At 33.8% G+C, this 10,136-nt stretch overlaps 1 protein-coding gene across 1 annotated transcript; it reads right to left on the bottom strand.

The window, feature by feature from the left end:
- Nucleotides 1–7,135: 7,135 nt before the first annotated feature.
- LOC111374772 (phospholipid-transporting ATPase 1-like) lies at nt 7,136–10,078 on the bottom strand. The gene is made up of 5 exons (XM_022997506.1): nt 9,910–10,078; nt 9,525–9,744; nt 8,869–9,269; nt 8,732–8,771; nt 7,136–7,145 (listed from the first exon to the last, which is right to left on the bottom strand). The coding sequence occupies exons 1-5, from the start codon at nt 10,043–10,045 to the stop codon at nt 7,136–7,138; spliced, it is 807 nt and encodes a 268-aa protein (XP_022853274.1). The 5' UTR covers nt 10,046–10,078.
- Nucleotides 10,079–10,136: the final 58 nt, after the last annotated feature.

Below are 10,136 nucleotides of genomic sequence, written 5' to 3'. Positions count from 1 at the left end.
ACTAATTTATATATAGAGAAAATAGCTAGAAACTACTTGGAGACGATCGCACGCGAAGTTAATCACTAAACGACATACTTTTGCGCGTTGGGAGCTTTTGGACGATGGGATGCAAAGGAAGTTTTCACACGCGTCGAGAGGCGCGTTTAGTATTTTCTCAGGTCATGTGAATGACGTACATTTGGAATGTCATTGCTTAAGTCATATGCCACTTGGCACCGTTAAATAGGCTGTAGCAAAGGTTTAATTTTTGAATAATTAATACTAGAATATTTAACTACAATCATGCTACTTGTGTATTTTGTTTAGCATCACTAGTGACATTATGTCACATGTCGACACATAATTGAATAATTTTTGAATTTAACACACTTTCCTATCAAAATTATTTTTGAATACGCACACAATATCATCCAAATTATCATCCATGAAATCTGCAAAATACTTTATTCATTTAATTATTAGTTTAAAATTTAAAAGAATCACTAGTTGATTTGCATTCTAGATTACAATCTTATTGAAAATAACCATTCTATTTTCACTATTTTATTTTACTTTCAGGTTGTCAATCAAATCACACTGGACTAGTTTGGTCACAAGAAGAAAAAGAATATAAAAAATAATTTACATAATAATTCATTAACAAATGATGTGATGAGATTTAATTGGATTAAATTTTCAGCAATCAAACAATTTTCTCACTTACATTTTGACGACTTATCATCATGTAAATAGTTATATATAAGAAGCATTTTCCTAAAAAAAATATAGGTGCAAGCAAAAAACAATCATATTATGTAGATATAATGATTGACATAATCCTTAACATAATGTCAGATGACAACCTATCATTGAATTGTTTAAAAACAATCAACTTTTTTCATCTAGTATATATAGATGAGATATCAACAAAAGAGGTTAGCGACCAATATAGCAACTATCCCTTAAACCAATAGTCAAAATAGTCATGTGCTCCCCGAGCCACAGCTCAACTGGTGGATCAATCAACATTGTCTTGCTTTCAGCGACAGAGTGGAGAGTTCGATTCCTGGTGTGGTATGAAGCAATCACTGTGGAGGAGGGTCTCTTGTGCGCAGAAGTGTACAGGCAATGGGGGGAACCTGTGATCCAGTTGAGGCATAACCCTCGATTTACCCCCTCCAAGGTTCTAGGGGCAAGGGTCCAGAATTTAGTTTGGTTTAAGTTGGGATACCTGGATATCAAAAAAAAAAAATAGTCGAAATAGTCATGCTACTTATACAATTATTTCATACAATATTAGTTGACAATCATACTTGTCAATATTATATTCATCCATTTCAAAAACTATTTCTAAAATTAATGGACCAGATTTTGACAATAGCAATATTGTTATCTATTTCCAAATGATTATTTTTCTTAAAAAATAAATAAAGACTCTTTTAATGACCACCAAACAAAGGCTAATTATAAGCGTCTTTTCAAAACCATTGATTTGATATTCTTCGCGGAATTAAAAACCAAATCATAGCACAATTCAGCTTTCGATATATTGAAAATATATTAAAATTTGTCATTTACACATAATACAACTATCAAATAATTGAATAAGTGGACATATTTTCTACAAAACAAACATGTAACACAGTTGAAAATCTGGTGACAGAAATATGAAAAGCAGAAATCGTCATGTTATTTTTCAATAAGCCATTGGCCCCTTGTTTGAACCTCATTTTTTTTAAAAAATGTACTTTTCAATAGTGTTTTGACATCATTTCAATCACATAATCTTCAATAAAATAATATTACAATTAAATTCAAAAATTTTTTCTATTTTTTAACCACACATTTCCCATCGATACACTATCAAAAATTCATTCTTTTTCCAAAAATGGGACTCAAACAAGGGCTGGATTTTGCAATCTCAGGGGATTTTGAGTTCTTCTCCATTATAATAGTAATACCCCTCTACCTGCAGTAAAACAAAACAAACTTCTTAATAGTTAAGGAAAAAATTAGTAAATATAAAGGATTCTACTTTTAGCCCCAGTTTGATTTTGATAAAAAAAAAAAAAAAAAATAATAATAATAATAATAATAATAATAAGTGTTTTTAGTAAATTTTAGTCAAAGTTGATGAAATGTGTGGCTGAAAAATTAATACAAATTGTAAGTCCCGTAAAATGTTTGAGTGAAAATGAATTTTAAAAAATGGGGATCAAAGTTTGGAAGCTAGAATTAACAAGCAATGATTAACTTAGTTTGAAAGAGATTAATGAGGATTCTTTTATAGACCATAAGAAGCAAATTAGACAAGTCGACATTCTACGATGGCTTCATTAGATAAAGGCGATGGGAACCGATTATACTTTTCACGATATTAGCTTTTATCTCAACTATGTAGTTTTTCATAACAAATTGTTATTAGAGAATCTAGATTTTCAAGCTTCTAAGATCCTTAGTTTTGACAATTTCTTAACCTCGTTAATAACAATAACAATAGTGCTTGATGTACAGCAATTAGTGTTTTATATCCTTACACCCCTCTCATAATGAAGGGGTCCACAATTATAAAATTCATGTGGACCCCTCACATTGTGAGAGGACTACCATGGTGTAGTGAAGCTTTATTGTAACAATAATGTCAATATCTCTCTTTCTTGAAACACAGTCACGTGTCTAGGTTTAATAATTATATTTTCTTAGGCCCCGTTTGGTATGGATTTTTTGCTCCAAAAAATTGATTTTTTGACCGTTATTTTACTGTTCAAGCCGTAATTTTTGACTTCTTCTCTCACATATGGACCCCACTTTTCTTCTAACGGTCAAAAAATCAATTCTCAAAATCCCTACCAAACGGGCCTTTAGTATTAAAGAATAGTTATGTGACAACATATGAAGCTTAGTTTTAAAATTCATATCGAGTCAACCTATTAAATAGTGAACCAGTTATCTACTGTGAAGCTGGTTTGCTTGCATTTTGGTCTCGTAAACATGTTATGTAATGTTATACCGAACTGACAATTTAAATATGAAAGATATAATTTTATTTTTTTTCAATTCTAATTTGATTTAACTAAAAAGTCAATAAAAATTTAAGTCAAAATTAATAATTAATTTTAAATACTCATTTTCTGTATTCACTATATTTATCAATTTTTGTTAAAATTTACAAAAAATAAAATAAAAAATAAAATTGATTTTTATCCAAAAAAAAAAAGGCACTTAATTGTTGAATATTCTAGGAAATTCAAGTAGAATGAGAACGTATTGAATGGGAGGGAGGCATGTTCACAAACAAATTCAAAATCACGTGGTGGAAAAATGTAGCGTTTCCCACTTGCTTGGCCCTTTCGGACAAGCGTCAACAAGGGGCCAATTCTTGATAATGCCAACTTTTGTTCCAATTATTATTAGGGAAAATTGCAGCCAAGGTATCAAATCTTTCGTTTATTAGCAAACTTTGTCCAAACCTTTCATTTGTGCCACTGTGAGTACCAAACCTTTAAAAAATGTGCAACTGAGGTCCAAATGAATGGTATCTGTTAGTTTGACCGTTAGTTGACCCAATAAATTTATTTTGACCAATTTTAGAAGGGGTAAAATTATAATTTTGAATTAAAATTTAAAAAAAAAAAAGAAAAACAAAAAATCAAAGGTCATTTACTGTTCATCTTTTCCTTCCTACACCCACCACCACACCCCACCTCCTGCTGGAACATCTCTCCAAATCTCTACAGCCCGATTCATTTTCTCCTTCACAACTCTCACTTATTACATCAAAGAACAAGCACCAATGCTCACAATGCTTTCGGCAGCCTTTGTGACAACGTTTTTAGCTCCATCATGTTGGTTCCTGCACCTCCTCCGTTGCGATAGCTAGGCAAAGCGAAGCATCAATCTGCGAGCTATGGTCTTACTCATTCAAAATAGTATCTACAAGGGGCTTGAGAATGCCGGGAATTTTGTGATGTGTATGGTGATGGAGGTTATTGCGTCGACACAGGCGAAACAGAAGGCGAAGTCGGGGTTGCGAAGGCGACGAAGGATGGAAGAGAGCATCCTAGAAAGGAAAGGCGACAAAATGTCACGGTGGAAAGCAGATACGATTTCTAGTAGGTGAACGCAGTCGCAGGTAGAAAGGCAATTCAAGAAAGGTCCAAATAATTCAGTTGAAGAGTCCTAGCTATGGAATAGCGTCGGTGGGAGGCAGTGGTGGTTCACCTGTAGCCACCCATTGCTGCAATTTTCTTGGTTTTGGGTAGATTATTTTCTGTGAATGGCTTTGGGTGGTGGTTGCCGACGATTGGTGGTGACTGTTAGCGGTGGATGGGTTTTGGGGTGGGGTGTGAAAGAGAAGAAGAACAGTGATTGTTTTTTTTTTCTTTTTAAATTTTAATTCAAAATTACAATTCTACCCCTTTTAAAATTGGTCAAAGTCAATTTATTGGGTCAACTAACTTTCAAACTAACAGAAACCATCTATTTGGACATCAGTTTCACATTTTTTAAAGGTTTGGTACTCACGGTGGTACAAATGAAATGTTTGGGCAAAATCTGCTAATAAACAAAAATTTTGGTACCTTGGATGCAATTTTCCCTTATTATTATTATTATTATTGTTATTACTTTTTTTCTTTTTTCTTTTTTTAAACACAACCATCATTTGGAATATTACGAACAAAATGGTGAATGACCAAAGTGCAAGTGAAACAGCCTTTCAATCCAAAGCTCGACCTCAAAGACTACTTCACACAAATGGCATCCCTTCCATACCTAATGATCTCAATGTCACGTCAACAAAGGATTAAACATTCTTGATTTACATTTATAATCTTCCGTATTCTTGGTTCATATACCTTTACTTCATGCAAAATATCAGTAAGTAGCGTAATTTGGAGTATGCTTGAAAAGTGTGTATAAACATTTCAAATCAAAAAATAATTTATTGCTCATGTATTCTTCAAAACGTGTGAATAAGAAAGTAACTTGAATTTTTACAAACATGAGCCAAACATATCGCCATCAGTATATGAGAGAACTGAGATACTTTTAATACTACTCTTGAATTACCTCTTCTAAAAAGTATAGTTTATAGGAACAATGATAGTTGACAATCATCATCACATTCATCATTTTCAAAAAATTTCAAAAACAATTTTTTTAAATCAACTGTCTACATTGTCAACTATGATTGTATAAGTAAATTAATTCTAAACTTAATAAAGAATATGTTAAACACGAATTACAGAAATATTGAAGTTTTATATAAACATTGCAATATCAATCTACTAAACAATCACAAGGGGCAAGGGATTTTCTCAGCTGACACCAAGGGACTAATAACCTTGCATATTTCGAAAGGGAGTAAAAATTATTTCATTCGTCACACTCCTGGAACAGTAAAACATTCTTTGACTAGTTCAGTAAAATCAACGCCTACTTTTTATAATTAGGTTTATTTCTTTCTTTCTTTTCTTCCTCCCTCTCTTCTGGTTCTTTCCCTTCGTTTTTCTTTTCTCGGCTCTCTTCTGAGCACAACTAAAATTACTCGAGATTTAAGTTCTTAGTGCTGGCCTGAAATTGCATAAATCAAAATAAAATCTTCATGCATATACCAAGCAAATATCCAAGCACACCCCCTCCTGGTTTTAGGTCACTATTTCTCCTCATCCGAATTATTTGATCTTTAACCTCTTTTTATCAACACAGCTTGGAGTCGGTCCCGCTCCTCTCACTTTTCTATAAAGCCAAGCATTTTTCGAGTCTGGTAACTTGTTCATATGCTCGCGACAAGTCATGTAGACAACCTGAAGCATTGAAAAGCAATGATTTAGGAAAAATCCAAGAAAGAAGCGGGAAAACCTTACAAACACCAATGTGCCAAACTTTTGTACCTATATTCTTATAAAAAATCTAGAGTAATGGATGGCCAAACAAGTTCGAAATGGATGATCATAGAATAACTGATTTATCAGAGAAAATTAAGGGAAAAAAAATACCCTCTGGATTTGAGTTCATAAAAGAAACACGAAGTACAACTACGAAATTTAGAACCACAATAACAACCTGTTTGGGAGTGATTTTTTAACCGTTATTTCACTATTCTAGCCGTCATCTTTGACTTTTTTCTCTCACGGGTAGATCCCACTTTTTTCCTAACGGTCAAAAAATCAATTTTCAAAATCACTTCCAAACAGGCTCTGAGTAAATTCATGGAAGCTATTAATTAGCTTCTTCCATGTGAACATTCACTACTGAAGTCATGACCAAAAACACCTTACTTTTATCATCAATATATAAACAAATGGCATATGGATAAAAGGAGACAGAGATCATTAAGAACTGTGTTCTGCCAACTCCTAAAAGAAATATATCCCCCCTACCTCATGCTTGTACAGTAAAAATTTCTCTTCTTAACTGTATAGTTGCTGTTTAAAAGACAGATTGCAATACATAAGTAAGAAAAAGAAAGCAGTCTGATCTCAATTGATTATTGTACACAGTGTCATAGTCCTTAAGAGCTAGGATCTATCAAATTGGCAAGTCAGATTTGCACGAAATGCCACAGAGATCTAAACAACAAGAACAATATGGCATGAGGCAAATATCAATTACTATACGCAATGCGTTGCTAGATCTACAAACCATAGTTTTGGTAAGTACTTAAGATGAGAGATCGCAATCAAGCATTGGTTACATGACAGGGAAAAAGGTCTGCTGTGCAATTAAATAAAATATATAAATTTACCAGTAACTTCTACACCAGGATGACCGACGGAAGCAATATATGGACAACCAGAGGGGAGCTTTACCACGACAGAGTTAACTGAAACAATAAAGATTGCAAGCATGTCTGCTTGAAACCTGATCTGGCTTTTGACCAAAAAAAGGCCATCTTTTTCTCAGTATATCTGCTTCTCTGGCAATTTGGATATCTGAAGGCCAGAAGATTTGTTACAAAACTTTGAAAACAAAACGAGGGAGCAATCCTACAACTATTATTAACAAAATGGAGAGCCAATAAGCTGGTGACTTCACCAGATGGTATATTGTACTGCAATGAAAATAATAATAAACTCATAAGCCTTAAAAAAGCAATAATGATGTAAGAAGTAAACATTAATGTCACTGAATTTTCTTGAAAACTTAATATTTAAGCTAACCTGTAATTAGAACACACGGGTGTAGAATCAAGCGCCATCATGCAACCATATGTGATAATTATTGATCCCTGTTCACGAAATAATTCTTTCGATTTAAAACTACCGCAAGTGTACGGTTCGTAACAAGTAATAAAGTGGATTTTAAAAGGTCCGAATATCGTCCCTTAAAGATTGAGTAGTTCAATTCTATATAATCTAGCATTAACTGAATCTAATTGAGTGAAAATATGATTTAAATGCAAAAAGCCCTAATTTCAATTAAAAATCCTAATTTCTATTGAAAACCCTAATTTCGAAATTTCTCTAATTAAACGACTCAAACACTCAAGTAAATGAAATTATGCAAATTCAAAAGCTAATTTATGGAAATGAATCAAACAAAAGTCACTAGGATCACGAATCCCCAATTGAAGTTATAAAAACCCTAATTTCATAAAATTAATGACCCGATGGAAATTTGCCAATTCAATGTTCCTAATTCTATCCAATATATTCTCTCGATATATATTAGACCTATTCTTGCACACCACCAGCCTATATCTCTATGGATGATACAAATATACAAGAATGCATGTGGTTTTGTGAACAATTAAAGAATTGCATAAAGCATAGGGGTATATCTCTATCCCCTATCGGACCCTATGTTAATTTACACCTTATCGAACCTATTCCACTTCTCTCAAATGTAAGAAATAAGTCATCAACACTCACACAATCATTAGCCACTAATTGCGGAAGAAAATTAATGCATGTAAACCAATCAAATTATCCAAACGAGTCTTTATATTAAATTCATGAAATATGGAATTAAAATAACAAACAACAATTCATCGATCACCTAGTAATTGAAAACCTAGCCTAGAATATTCATAATTACAGAAAAAACGAAATTTATAAATAAAAGAATAGCACCCATATGAAAATTCTTGAAATCTTGAATAAAATCTTGAAAACCCGCTTGAATTCTTGTGAAATCGACTTCAAGTTCGTGTTCCTTGCCTCCAAAAGTTATATTTTTCTTCTCCTTGGACGTTCTGCCCTATTTCTGATAAATTTTGGCTTTTATATCATGTCCTCACGGAGCCCCGAAAGAGTTTCAATTAAAAACGAAAGTTCAGAATTTTCATCAGATTTTAAAGCCGTGCGACCGCATGGTTCAAGTGATGCCCCAATAATATCCCTGCCTCCTCATGTGCGGCCGCATGGTATAGTTACATGCGGCCGCAAGGTTGTAACTTTACAACTTTGCTATTTTTGTCCCTGAACTCCGTTTTCTCTTTTCTTGATCTCTTTTCTTTCTTTCCTTTGTTCCATTATCAAATATTGACTCCTAATTGATGTTTGGGTCAATCAATTCCTTGATCACTTGCTCGGCTCATCTTTTGATTAATTGCAATTTAGTCCTTCATCTTTCACTTTTCTTCAATTCAGTTCAATGTTATTTCTTTCTTCCTCCGATCGTCTTGTATCGTCCTCAATCTCATACTTGGCATATTTTCATTCTAGTTCTGCACTTTAGCTCAACTTTCCAATATTTGCACCTTTGGTCCCCGAACTATCGCTTTGTTCCGTTTTGGTCCTTTTTCGGCTCTTTTCTTCTGAATTCCATCTTTTCCATAGAAACACCTACATTGCATGAATTTAACGACATTAAGTCACAATTCAACTACTTTGTCCATGTTTAAGTCATGTTTATGAGCTAAATAAGTGTTTAAAAACACACTTATCAATCCCCATAATGAGAAGTGAGTAATAACAACCCAGCGTTGAATGTCCATTGCAAAATGCATATTGACTAATATAACAACTGCAATTATCCACAAACTGCCCATACTCCATATGTCAATCGTGCTATCCCTATAGGTAAACAAGGGTATGTAGAAGAGAACAAGGCTCTGCCAAAGCATGCCAAGCATAGTGATCCAAAAGAGGGGCATATTATAGCTCTCTTGTCGATGCCCTGCAGCATAGAGTTTCGGATACTTCAATAATATCTCGTGACTTAAGTCCTTGTCCAAAATACTGACAACGATAGTAGGTAGTGACGTATATAAAACAGAATAAAAAACACTGCTCCAGTCTATCAGTGCAGATGTTGTTGAAAAAGCTGTATACAGAATGTACCTGGAGATTAAAATAAATGTACAAGCTGAAATGTTAATTCTAGACAGTTCTCATTATGCATTGGCAATTTCATTGATCATGTGATGCAAATTTAAACTCAAACAAGCATTTCAATTGTATAATAGGATAACTCATAGCAGTAACACTAGACAATTGAATGCCTAATTGGCTTCAATTAAATCGTTCATAAGAAGAGAGGATTAGAATGTCATCATCAAATGGTTAAATTTATAAAGACCAAGGATAATAGCCTACCAGAAAAGCATCAACACGAAAACAGCATTACAGTAGAAGTTATAAAGAACCAGATAACTGATATGCTGATAATTCCAATGTCCATGCACCAAAAGCAATCGTTTCAAAACTCTGAACTGTCCCATTGCAAAATCTGAAGCCATTACAGCTTGACGCCCTTCTTGACCGCATATTCCAACACCAACATCCGCCATTTGGATCATGGAAACATCATTAGCCCCTGCAAATACAGTATCAATTAGATTAAAGCAAGTCAAACAAAACATTCTCAAACGAAAGAAAACAGCAGAAACGTATAAACAAAAGCAGCCTTCAAAGGATTAACCAAAACTCAAATGCAACTTCCTCCAGCCAATGCCACCTGAATCCTAAGTAACCAACTCACCATCACCAATAGCTAGTGTCATGTCATCACTATGACATTTGATCAGGTCAACAATACCAGCCTTTTGCAATGGCGCTACACAACAACAAAGCACAACCTTGCACGAAGTTGCGAGGTTGAATAGCTGGTAAACCATGAAAAATTACCAAATGAGAAGTTCGGTAAGTTATATGCGTAACTTCATACAGCCAGCGAATGCGACAGAACTTTGCACATTTATATCCAAC

The sequence above is a fragment of the Olea europaea genome, unplaced genomic scaffold, assembly GCF_002742605.1.
Source record: "Olea europaea var. sylvestris unplaced genomic scaffold, O_europaea_v1 scaffold1289, whole genome shotgun sequence".
Classification (NCBI taxonomy): Eukaryota; Viridiplantae; Streptophyta; class Magnoliopsida; order Lamiales; family Oleaceae; genus Olea; species Olea europaea.
This window is presented reverse-complemented; position numbering and strand designations above follow the sequence as displayed.